Source organism: Pygocentrus nattereri, chromosome 22, assembly GCF_015220715.1.
Source record: "Pygocentrus nattereri isolate fPygNat1 chromosome 22, fPygNat1.pri, whole genome shotgun sequence".
NCBI classification, from domain to species: domain Eukaryota; kingdom Metazoa; phylum Chordata; class Actinopteri; order Characiformes; family Serrasalmidae; genus Pygocentrus; species Pygocentrus nattereri.
This window is the reverse complement of record NC_051232.1, coordinates 5,931,485-5,945,338: the sequence shown is the minus strand read 5'-3', so window position 1 is coordinate 5,945,338 and position 13,854 is coordinate 5,931,485. Positions and strand designations below refer to the sequence as shown.

The window sequence follows — 13,854 nt, the reverse complement described above, 5'->3', positions numbered from 1 at the left end:
GCATTTAGCCTCAATCTATAACGCTTATAATTACATAAGAAAAAATGTGTTATGATAGAGGGTGCTTGCGTTTGCATGAACTGCTGTAACAGTGTAATAACCCATCTGTAACAGTGAATGCGTCACCAGTAGTTACTGCACACCATGGCTGTTGCATGCATAGTTAATGTGTTACCACACGTTTTTAGAGACACAATAAAAATAAGACCCTATGTTTTACTGTAACCTGATGACATCACTGTTGAGTTCAGTTTAACTTTGCATGAAAAACAATACATTTTAGCTACTGATGTTAAATGAAAAAAAAAAACAGAGGCGTGACTCGAGTCTGTTGAGGCAGAATATCAACTCAATTGGAATGTAACTCATGACGTACGTAATGAAGTTATATTTAAACAGTGCATTAAAACAGCAATAACATAACTCGGATTCTAAGGATTCCACGTGGCAAAGAAAGGAAACGACGGTATGGAAGTGGGAACAGAATGGAATGTGAGATAGAAGAGACAGAAAAGCAGTGAAATCCACTTACTCCTCCTTTTCCCCACGTCTCCTTTGGAGGTGGCTGCCTCGTTCAGCAGCACCATCCCCATGGTGATAGCAGCATCTGTGACCATCGTCAAGGAAACAACAGGAGGGGAGGCACCCACACTTGCCGCTGACCGGACGGCGGAAACCCAGATAGGATGTTTTCATTCTGGACCACCACTTTTATTTTCATGGATGGGAAATAAATGCGATAAATATATGATTGTGTATTACACATGCTGTTCAACTGTGAAAATATGTTTACATCACGAACGTACATTACAGTGTGCTAAATATGAGACACACACACACACATATATATATACATACATACATACATACATACACACACACATATGTATATACATTTGTTTGTGTGATGAATACATACAGTACTATGTGAAAGTTTTATGGCATCTAATCACATTTTTAAACTACTTCCCTCAGCAGTGAGTTTATCACAATATATACACATCAGAACAAATTTTATTTTCATAATCAAAATAAACATAAAAACAATAAACAGTAACAAGAATTTCTCGGGTCCATATTTTTCCTGGACACCTTCACAGCCGCCACAGAGACTTGTTAATATCATCAATTACATCATGAGCTCAATTTACTGAAGCACTGATTGGTCAAACCAGGAGCTGCTTTTTAACTACCTAGAATACTGGGCTTCCTCGAGGAGAGGCTTGGAAGTGGTTAAACAAACACAATAACATCCATAAACGTATTCAAATATTTACTTTTTTCAGCAAATAAACGCAAACTACTTAAATGAAGAGATTTTGAAAATGTGTCTTGGGTGCCCAAGACTTTCCCACAGTACTGTACTGTCACTAATTCATGCTCATGTGTGATAGATACATGTTTAATTCTGATAAATACACACTTGCGTGATGGACACATTTTTAAGTGTCATGAACATGCGTTTGTGTGGTGAATGCAGGTTTTTTGTGTGAGGAATACGTGGCTGAGTTTGATGAATACGTGATTGAGTGTGATAAATACGTGGTTGAGTGTGATGAATACGTGGTTGAGTGTGACGAATACGTGATTGAGTGTGACGAATACGTGATTGAGTGTGATAAATACGTGGTTGAGTGTGATGAATACGTGGTTGAGTGTGATGAATACGTGGTTGAGTGTGATGAGTGTGATGAATACGTGGTTGAGTGTGATGAATACGTGGTTAACTGTGATGAATACATGGTTGAGTGATGAATACGTGGTTGAGTGTGATGAATACGTGGCTGAGTGTGATGAATACGTGGTTGAGTGTGATAAATACGTGGCTGAGTGTGATGAATACGTGGCTGAGTGTGATGAATACGTGGCTGAGTGTGATGAATACGTGGCTGAGTGTGATGAATACGTGGTTGAGTGTGATGAATACGTGGCTGAGTGTGATGAATACGTGGCTGAGTGTGATGAATACGTGGTTGAGTGTGATGAATACGTGGTTGAGGGTGATGAATACGTGGTTGAGGGTGATGAATACGTGGTTGAGGGTGATAAATACGTGGCTGAGTGTGATGAATACGTGGTTGAGTGTGATGAATACGTGGTTGAGTGTGATGAATACGTGGTTAACTGTGATGAATACGTGGTTGAGTGTGATGAATACGTGGTTGACTGTGATGAATACGTGGTTGAGTGTGATGAATATACGTGGTTGAGTGTGATGAATACGTGGTTGACTGTGATGAATACGTGGTTGAGTGTGATGAATACGTGGTTGAGTGTGATGAATACGTGGTTGAGTGTGATGAATACGTGGTTAACTGTGATGAATACGTGGTTGAGTGTGATGAATACGTGGTTGAGTGTGATGAATACGTGGCTGAGTGTGATGAATACGTGGTTGAGTGTGATGAATACGTGGTTGAGTGTGATGAATACGTGGTTGAGTGTGATAAATACGTGGTTGAGTGTGATAAATACGTGGTTGAGTGTGATGAATACGTGGTTAACTGTGATGAATATACGTGGTTGAGTGTGATGAATACGTGGTTGAGTGTGATGAATACGTGGTTGAGTGTGATGAATACGTGGTTGAGTGTGATAAATACGTGGTTGAGTGTGATAAATACGTGGTTGAGTGTGATGAATACGTGGTTAACTGTGATGAATACGTGGTTGAGTGTGATGAATACGTGGTTGAGTGTGATGAATACGTGGTTGAGTGTGATAAATACGTGGTTGAGTGTGATAAATACGTGGTTGAGTGTGATGAATACGTGGTTAACTGTGATGAATACGTGGTTGAGTGTGACGAATACGTGGTTGAGGGTGACGAATACGTGGTTGAGTGTGATAAATACGTGGCTGAGTGTGATGAATACGTGGCTGAGTGTGATGAATACGTGGTTGAGTGTGATGAATACGTGGTTGAGTGTGATGAATATACATGGTTGAGTGTGATGAATATACATGGTTGAGTGTGATGAATACGTGGTTGACTGTGATGAATACGTGGTTGAGTGTGATGAATACGTGGTTGACTGTGATGAATACGTGGTTGAGTGTGATGAATACGTGGTTAACTGTGATGAATACGTGGTTGACTGTGATGAATACGTGGTTGAGTGTGATGAATACGTGGCTGAGTGTGATGAATACGTGGTTGAGTGTGATGAATACGTGGTTAACTGTGATGAATACGTGGTTGAGTGTGATGAATACGTGGTTGAGTGTGATGAATACGTGGTTGAGTGTGATAAATACGTGGTTGAGTGTGATAAATACGTGGTTGAGTGTGATGAATACGTGGTTAACTGTGATGAATAAGTGGTTGAGTGTGACGAATACGTGGTTGAGGGTGACGAATACGTGGTTGAGTGTGATAAATACGTGGCTGAGTGTGATGAATACGTGGCTGAGTGTGATGAATACGTGGTTGAGTGTGATGAATACGTGGTTGAGTGTGATGAATATACATGGTTGAGTGTGATGAATATACATGGTTGAGTGTGATGAATACGTGGTTGACTGTGATGAATACGTGGTTGAGTGTGATGAATACGTGGTTGACTGTGATGAATACGTGGTTGAGTGTGATGAATACGTGGTTAACTGTGATGAATACGTGGTTGACTGTGATGAATACGTGGTTGAGTGTGATGAATACGTGGCTGAGTGTGATGAATACGTGGTTGAGTGTGATGAATACGTGGTTAACTGTGATGAATACGTGGTTGACTGTGATGAATACGTGGTTGAGTGTGATGAATACGTGGTTGAGTGTGATGAATACGTGGTTGACTGTGATGAATACGTGGTTGAGTGTAATGAATACGTGGTTAACTGTGATGAATACGTGGTTGAGTGTGATGAATACGTGGTTGAGTGTGATGAATACGTGGCTGAGTGTGATGAATACGTGGTTGAGTGTGATGAATACGTGGTTGAGTGTGATAAATACGTGGTTGAGTGTGACGAATACGTGGTTAACTGTGACGAATACGTGGTTGAGTGTGACGAATACGTGGTTGAGTGTGACGAATATACATGGTTGAGTGTGATGAATACGTGGTTGAGTGTGATGAATACGTGGTTGAGTGTGATGAATACGTGGTTGAGTGTGATGAATACGTGGTTGAGTGTGATGAATACGTGGCTGAGTGTGATGAATACGTGGTTGAGTGTGATGAATACGTGGTTGAGTGTGATAAATACGTGGTTGAGTGTGACGAATACGTGGTTAACTGTGACGAATACGTGGTTGAGTGTGACGAATACGTGGTTGAGTGTGACGAATACGTGGTTGAGTGTGATGAATACGTGGTTGAGTGTGATGAATACGTGGTTAACTGTGATGAATACGTGGTTGAGTGTGATGAATACGTGGTTAACTGTGATGAATACGTGGTTGAGTGTGATGAATACGTGGTTAACTGTGATGAATACGTGGTTGAGCGTGATGAATACGTGGTTGAGTGTGATGAATACGTGGTTGAGTGTGATGAATATACATGGCTGAGTGTGATAAATACAGGTTTCAGTGGGATGAGTACAGGTTTCAGTGGGATGAGTACAATTAGTTTCATGTCTGATAAAAAAAATATTTATTATGCTGGATAAAATCATTTTAGCATGAATTCACATGCGTGTGATAAAAATGTGTTTGAGTGATGAATACAGCCTTTGCACTCTTTCTCTCTCTCTCGTTCCCTCCCTCTCCAGCAGCTCTCTCTGCCTGCTGCTTTGCCATGGGCTACAGTAAACAAACCTCTTTAATTAAACTGCAGACCTACACACTCTCACACACTCACAGGGGTGCAGGACTGCTGCCAGGTACTCCGTGTGTATGTGTGTGTGTGTACACGCATGAGCTGGTATCACATTTCTGACTGCGTGAACGATACCTCTCGTGTATGTACAAACCAACACATATCCAACACAGCGGGCAGTCTGCTAATCTAATGAGAGACCGTTAATTACCCCCCAGTGCTTTTAAAGCGACGATATGGCAAAAAATAAATGTACACAGTCCATCCTCCACCAAATGTCGTTGACAAGCCAAAACGTTTGGTGTCTGACGTTTGCTTCTTTAGTGTTATACTACAGCTAAGAGGCTAATACAGCTAACACACAATGGAAGCTTATAACCCACCAATTAGCATTATGCTAACTGCATGTCCAAATCATTACACACTTGTTTTGAACCATGAGGTGTTATTCAGTAACCTCTAATTGACTTCTTCATGTGGCTTCTGACGCTGAGTAAGACTTTATGATCAATATACCACTGTTTCTATATTATACAATGATGAGCTCATTTAAATAAGAGCTTTAAATCCAGATGGAAAAACCAAAATATACCCTAGAGAATAAGAGGTTAATCACTCCTATGTGACACTGGGAGCTCCGCCCACTCCTGGAAAAAAAAAACATTTGCCTGTTCTTTATTACAAACTTTGCCCTGAAGCATCACATCACTTACAAAAGGTCAAAGGTAAAACTATACATCCAAATAAACAAACACGCTTCAGTCTTAATTAGGGGTTCTGAGCTACGGTAAATGTAATGACCCAGGCTGGTTTCAGACGAAGTGGGCAGAGTAACACTGCTTAATGGCACTATGTATCATTCGTACAGAGTATATTAAACCCTTGGGGGCGGGATGATTACCCAGAAAATGAGCCTTAAAGGAGTTTAGAAAGAAGAACTAGTGTGGACAGTCCGACCTGCACAGGCCATTCAGTTTTGTTCACGCACACTAGAGTGTGTTTGTGTGGTATATTATAGACTGTGAGGTATATATACACTCATCACAGTCACCATCATTTTAAACTGCTGAAGTAGTAAAAATAAGGAAGACCGTTCTACGACTCGTCTGACCGCTTTTCATGTTGAAGCGTTATAAAGGATACTCAGCAGGAGGATGATGTGGGATTCAGCCACGAACTGAGCCTGACTGCTGCCATGGATGTAACTCTGCAGAGAGAGAGAGAGAGAGAGAGAGAGCGAGAGAGAGAGAGAGAGAGCGAGAGAGAGAGAGAGAGAGAGAGAGAGAGAGAGAGGAAGAGACAGAGAGGGGAGAGAGAGAGTTAATACATTACATTTTGATAATTAACAACATGGTTGTTGGAGTGAAATTAAACACTTCAAGGCTGCCAACTTTCTTAGGGGGGGGATCCACAAAATTTTATTTTTATTATTATTTTTTTGTAATAAAGATAATTTTAGATGCACTGAAATTCTACTTCAAATATCAATAAAAGGCTTTTTTTTTTTTAATATGTCCATGCTCCAACCTGACCGGTTTCCATGCCAGCACTACACATCTCAATTAAACACAAACCTAACCCTATGTAAAATATAGATATGTGGCGCCAACACAAAAAGAGGGAAATCAAAGCCAGAAAAAAATCTCTGAAACATTATCGCCTAAATTTGTGTCAACAGAGCACCAGCTTTCAGAATCAGTGGGGTACGGCACTGATTGGACCTGTAGCCTGCTCACTAAGCTACGCTAAGGCAGCCTATCAGGCTACTGACCCAAACACCAAACAACAGGTTTAGTTTCGCCGGTCTGTCCCTTCAACAGTCACTCGACTTCACTCCCTCAGATTTTAATCATTATTTTCAATCATCTGAACCTGTGTCACTGCTGCTCTGTGGTGGGCAGAGCTGTTAGCATGCTAGTGAAGCTAACACTAACCAGCTCCTGTCTCCAACTTAGCAGCACTGTTTAACATTTATCAGTTGTTCGAAAGATGATTTGACATTTATTGAACAATGACTTGAAAGTTGCACACTTTGTTCACTTATTTGGTAACTAAACAAAGTGAAATGCTTTTTTTACATTTGGAAATAACACTAGATGAGATGGCAAAAAGCATTAGAACCATCCAACCCTGGATAGTATTGGTATTTGTATTGGTGAAGGTATTAAAGGTACTAGGTATGTAAGGAGTCAACCTTTCAGACTGACGATGGGAATAAAGTATGTCATGTTCTCCAGGCCAAAAAAGGCATCATCCAGACTGTTACCAGTGTAAAGTGCAAAATCCAGCATCTGTCAGGGTATAGAGGGGTTTTATTGAGTAATTCGTAAATCTGTGAAGGCAGCATTAACTCGGAACACACTTTTAAGCTAAACATGCTGCCTTCTAGACGCCGTGTTTTTCAGTAACGTCCATGCAACATGACACCAGTGCGGGTGCTAGACTGACCTCCCTGTAGTCCAGAACTGTCTACTTTTGGAAATATGTGGTGCATTATGAAGTGGTAAATATGATAAGGAAGGCCATGAATGGATGCAGAGCTGACTTGTATGACTTGCATAATGGAAGAATGACAAAAGGTAAACCATCGAAAGTTGTGTTTTGAACAATGTTCACACACTGTTCTGGGTGTTTTCTGTGATCGCACATTCGAGAAGGTCAAAGTCATCCTCAAAAAAAGAGATATACAAGGCCACGAGAGGTGTGTACATTAATAACCGCTCTCTGCCAAATGCAATACCTTATCCTTGAGCAGACAATATGGAGTATCATGGATTGTACAAATAAAACATGTAAAAAGCTCCATTTCTTCCAAATGTATTCGTTTTGACCTTGTAGACAGTAACGGAAGATGAAAAAGTTCTTTGAGCCATCATGAACACTTTCTTCGTGAGGCAAAACGATTCATGACTGCAAGTCAAACTGCAGCTTCGCTAAAAACCTCTGACAATATTTACTCCCTAATTAAGGGACATGTGAGAAAACAAAATTTTCTGGGGCTGATCCAGTTTGGCAGCCGCGATTGTTTTACAAACTTGTCGGAGATCAATGTCCACAGGCAACGAGCCAGGCCACGCGTACGGACTGCCAAACAAAAAAGAGAACAGATTTCTTCATGCAGGAACGTGACTACACTCTTAAAAGGGTGGTTCTTCAAAGGTTCTTAATGAAAATGGTTCTATATTGCACCAAAAATGGTTCTGCTATTCCATGTTACAACATGACGTTTCTCATTTTCTAAAAGGCTCCATACAGAACCATATACAACACATTCCCCATCAATCTGAAGAACCATTTCATCACACAAAGAACCATTTAAGCAAGAAAATGTATTTATATAGAACTCATAGTAGTAGAACCATTCCATTTATTAAAGAACCACTGAGGAAGAATATAAAAAAGCAGTTTCAGAAAGAAGCCAGAACTTTAGGGCAGTACAAAGTACTGAAGTACTTTAGGGCAGTTTTTTTTTTTTTTTTTTTTTTTTTTTACAGACCACCACTCTCAGTACAGACCACCATTCAGCACAGACAGTACAGACCACCACTCTCAGCAGAGACAGTACAGATCACCACTCTCAGCAGAGAGACAGTACAGACCATCACTCAGCACTGAGGCAGTATAGACCACCACTCAGCACTGAGGCAGTATAGACCACCACTCAGCACTGAGGCAGTCCAGACCACCACTCAGCACTGGGGCAGTACAGACCACCACTCAGCACCAAGACAGACATTTCTGCTTTACTGGCAATTATTGGTGATTTTCACAAAAGTACAGACCACCACTCAACACTGACACAGGACAGACCACCACTCTCACCACTGAGACATTGCAGACCACCACTCAGCACTGAGGCAGTACAGACCACTGTAAAGAAATCTGAGTGTCTACAATCAATCATTTCACACCAAACCATTCTAGCTGCCTTTAAATAGGACCGAACCATTTCTGTAAATGAGAAAAGTGAGTGTGTACAACCTTTTAATGGTTTAACAAACAGTCTGCCTAGAACTGTAAAGGCCAGTGGAGAAGCGTTTTGGAACTTTGAGCCTCTATATGGTATTTTAACCGGCTAAACCGGGCGCTCGTCTGCTGGATAAGGCAACGTTTTAAACTGCTGCCATGTTTGAAATACTCAATATGCTGACATACAAACATCAGCTGATTGCTGTCTTAACACGACAGGTTATTAATAACCATTGAGCTGTTAATGGAGTAACCTTAGACGGTTTGGTTGCTAGGTAACTACACTGCTTGGTGGATTAATTGTTTATTTGGTTTATTATTATTAATAATAAATGCAATTATTTACTGAACGCTGGTGTATTTGATCTTATTGTGTTTTGTTGTTACTTTGTAAGAGTGATCACTCACTCCAGGCTCTAGTTAGCACCGAAAAGGGGTCCTCAACTGGTGGGCAAAGTCCTGCTTATTATTGTGTTTGAAAGTCTATAATCTGTTCAATTAACTGTCATTGCAATTTGAATGTTTGTACTGGATGAGCATCACTACTTTCATCGAGAGAGAAACGAGAGAGAGAGAGAAATGAGAGAGGGAGAGAGAGAGAAATATATGAGAGAGAGAGAGAGAGAGAGAGAGAGAAATATATGAGAGAGAGAGTGAGAGAGAGAGATGAGAGAGAGATGAGAGAGAGAGAGAGAGATGAGAGAGAGAGAGAGAGGGAGGGAGAGAGAGAGAGAGAGAGAGAGAGAGAGAGAGAGAGAGGGAGAGAGAGAGAGAGAGAGAGAGACAGAGAGAGAGAGAGAGAGAGAGAGAGAGAGAGAGAGAGAGAGAGAGAGAGAGAGAGAGAGAGAGAGAGAGAGAGAGAGGGGGAGAGAGAGAGAGAGAGAGAGAGAGAGAGAGGGAGGGGGAGAGAGAGAGAGAGAGAGAGAGAGAGAGAGGGAGGGGGAGAGAGAGAGAGAGAGAGAGAGAGAGAGAGGGAGGGGGAGAGAGAGAGAGAGAGAGAGAGAGAGAGAGGGAGGGAGGGAGAGAGAGAGAGAGAGAGAGAGAGAGAGAGAGAGAGAGGGAGAGAGAGAGAGAGAGAGAGAGAGAGAGAGAGGGAGGGGGGCACAGAGAGAGGGAGGGGGAGAGAGAGAGTGAGGGGGAGAGTGAGAGGGAGAGGGGGAGAGAGAGAGGGAGAGAGAGAGAGGGAGAGGGAGAGAGAGGGAGAGGGAGAGAGAGAGGGATTGTTGTGGATTAGCAGAAGCTCCTCTGAGAGTGGATGGGTGTGGTGGTGGGATGGTGTGATGGTGAAGGAGGTCAGAGATTGTTGAAGAGAGACATTTATCACTGTCACGTCTTCACATGGCCCGGGCCACTGTCCCTGCTGACCTCTGACCTTTGAGCTCACCCCAACTGCTGCACTCCTGCATCTCATTACTTGCACTTCACAGAGAACACACCACCACTCTCAACACCCCGGCACAATGCAGACCACCACTCTCAACACCCCGACACAATGCAGACCACCACTCTCAGCACTGAGACAGTACAGACTGCCAAGTGAAGTACTGAAGCATTACAGACCACCACTCTCAGCACTGAGAGTAAAGACCCCACTCTCAGCACAGAGACAATGTAGACCACCACTCTCAACACAGAGACAATGCAGACCACCACTCTCAGCACAGAGAAAACGCAGACTACTGCTCTCAGCACAGAGAAAACGCAGACCACTGCTCTCAGCACAGAGAAAACGCAGACGACCACTCTCAGCACATAGACAATGCAGACCACCACTCTCAGCACCGAGACAGTGTGGACTACCACTCTTAGCACAGAGACAGTAGACCGCCACTCTCAGCACAGAGACAGTACAGACTGCCAAGTGAAGTACTGAGACAGTGCAGACCACCACTCTCAGCACAGAGACAGTACAGACCACCATTCAGCACCGAAACAGTACAGACCACCACTCTCAGCACAGAGTACAGACCACCATTCAGCACTGAAACAGTACAGACCACAACTCTCAGCACCAAGCCAGACATTTTTGCTATACTACACACCAGTTATTGGTGATTTTAACAAAACAGACCTCCAATTATGTACTAATAAAGGTCATGCTGTAAAAAGCTTAATGCACAGTGAACAAACAATTCGTTTGGGCTTCACTGAACAAAAAATAAGATCCTAAAAAACCCTCCTTAAAATAGTGTTTTCTACCCAGTGTTATACGAGTTGGAAATGTTTCTTGCTCGTTTCCGTGTTTAGAGTTTTCTCTGCTGTCCTGTGTTGACAAATCTGCCAAACGCACACGTTAATAGGCCCACGTCCTGCTTCTCCTGCGTCTCACACAAGATGTGGTGCTCCTAATGGTTAAAAATACATCATCTGGGGGCTGTTTTCCAAAACAGCATGTACCCAACGTTAGCATATGCTTTTTTTTTTTTTAGTGAGTAATTAAAGTCTGTATTTGCGTCGCTTGAACAGATTGACAATTTTCTTCATTCCTCTTTATTTGAATCCCATGTAAATCCAAAATAATTGCCACACACAGTTTCATATCGCCATGTTGCTCTTTCACATCACGTGTGGCGTGGAAAAAGGCCTTCAGGCAGGATTCCAACTTCAGGTCAGGATTCAGCCGGGTCTGGCCACTTGGGTGTTTCACCTGCTCCGATACACCTTGATTCAGCTCGTGAGCTGCTTTATGAAGCCCTTCATGAGCTAAAGTGGGAGCGGAGCCCTACAGACCCTCAGCTGGACACCCAGCTGCCACTGCGACGGACAGAAGAGCTTGAAAAAGAGAAAAGAAGAGGGATCGATGAAGGATCGAGCAGTATCACTGCTTCTCATTGGTAGTTTAGTAGCTTATTCGTTTTACCCAACACGGCGTTTTGAATGTAGTGGTTTGCTATAAGTACTTGCCTGGTAATCACCACAGCAGATTAACCTACACTGGTCATTTTCATAAACCTACATCAATAAGAGGCACTAAAAAGTCAATAAATGACTGTCTACAAGCTAACGCCAAAGCTAGGCTACAGAATCTAATGGACACCATTGAGAAAGACTCGTTTTAGCTTACTACAGCAAAAGAATCCAATTCTGGGTTGCACGATTTGTTCGATATCCTGAATTCCTGAATTACATTCAAGATGCCGAGGTCTAATCAACCTCGCCCACATCTCCACAAGAAAAAGAATGATTTTACAATTAAGAAAATTCACATTTCAGTTTTCTAAATCAAGAAAATTCTAATTCAAATATTGTTTACCTAAAAAAAAAGGACAATTATTATGAAATATTTTCAGGAGATTTTGTGTAAGGTCTAGAACAAATCCAGCTATTATTTGTCTTTTATTAAGAAATCCTGCTATAATATCCCTCAACACATGGTCAAGAATCTGCACGTCACATTTCAAAGATTCTTCAAAACTGACCTTTGCCTCTGACCGTAGAGAAAAGCTGATTTCAGGAATACAACATGATGACGACCCCCATTCTCCCTGCTGAGAAGATAAACACGGCAAAACAAAGCATCACCCCCCACTAACTGTGTTTGGGACGACTTTGGGATTACGAGAAACAGAAAAGCCGACCAACTTCTAAGACTGAATTTTGCACATGCGGCTGAAAGCGAGTGGCTTAATAAATAATAATAAAAATGATCGATTTAGTTTGGAAGTTTCTGAGCCTCGTGTTGTTTTATTTCCCCAGATGCTGAAAAATGAATAACTTGTACTCAGTGGCCGTTTTGACTGGAAGTGGAATGAATGAATAAATAAATAAATAAATAAATAAATAAATAAATAAGACTTTTATTTGCACGGTGCTGTTTTAAACCCAAATTTCCAGCTTAAATGTTATGAAAACCACATACAGTCAGATGTGTCTTTTGACTGGTAAAGTGCTTGGCCCCCTCATTACTCACACACTCGCTAGCGGCAGCCATGGCCCAGTGTGTCACGGTCACCTACTTTACATAATACTCCACGGTCACCGTCAGTTGATAAAGAATCTCAAGTGCATGTGTTGTGAATGCCCTGCTGCTCCATCCATCTCCGCCGCTCCCGCTGCTCCAGCAGGAGCATTAGCGGCGCGGGCTAATCGTTCTTGGTATTTGCATTGTGATTTATTTTTCTCCCCGAGTAAACGAGTAAAAGCGACACGAGGAGAGAAGTGCTTTTTTAAGTGCGGTTTAAAACCCCGAGCTAAAACCGCCAAACTAGCGCTAACCGTGACAAGAATAGATGAAAAAAGAAAGGAAAAAAAAAAAAAAACAGGCACTAATTGCACCAGAAACAGTGCAGCTAAGAGGCTTTTCTACAATCACACACAGCACACACGGACGGAGGAGGTGGAACGCAAGCCTGGTTATTAGTGCTGTTGGCTGGGCTCAGAAATGAAAGGTAAAATCTCAATTCCAGACATTCAAACGCATTCAATTTGGAACACATGCATTTTCGGCACCAGGCGCCAGTTGAACCAGCTGAAAGTTGAAGTGTGCAAACAACTGTAGGCCTAACAACCACCTGCAAGCCCTGCTAGACCACCAAAGTCAATAAATGGAAACCATCCACTAATTTTTCCAAAAAACTCCACACAATTCAACCCTTAACCCTCTATTGCACGATGTTGCCTGAGGGCAACAAACACATTTTCCTCACTTTACAATAACATTACACATATTTAGAGACAATAACAGGGTTAACAACAAAGGAAAGAGTTTGAGTAAGTCAATACAAAGCATGTACTTGGTTGTTCTCTCTTTTAGTGGGCACTTCTAAACCTCTTTTTTAACATTCAGCATAAATGTTTTTGTTATGAGAATTTAAAATATGTTTGTTGCCTAGAAGCAACACAGTGGAATGGATTTAGCCAGTCACAAGCCAGGTCTCACAGCTTCAGGGAACACGGCTCTGTCATTTCTTCCCATAGTCTCACAATGTTGCCTCAAGGCAACATACTCCAAAATGACTCCTATTAATAATAATAATTTATTTAGGACCATTTTATGCAAGAACGTGGAGTTTTTAAATTGCCCTCATGATGCGTGCAGTAGAGTGTTAAGATGTAAATAAAGTGATTCCGAGTGGTTTCCAGAGAAATTACTGGGTTTACGGTTTCAAAGTGGCTGCTAATA

General features: G+C 41.9%; 1 protein-coding gene across 1 annotated transcript in view; it reads right to left on the bottom strand.

Moving 5' to 3' along the window:
* Positions 1 to 13,854, bottom strand: part of tusc3 (tumor suppressor candidate 3) — a 141,729-nt gene that overhangs the window by 18,764 nt on the left and 109,111 nt on the right. The window contains exons 7-8 of the mRNA XM_017686208.2: positions 5,907 to 5,970; positions 533 to 607 (exon numbers count right to left, since the gene is read on the bottom strand). Coding sequence (XP_017541697.1) covers positions 533 to 607; positions 5,907 to 5,970 — 139 coding nt within the window. The remainder of the gene's footprint in view (positions 1 to 532; positions 608 to 5,906; positions 5,971 to 13,854) is intronic.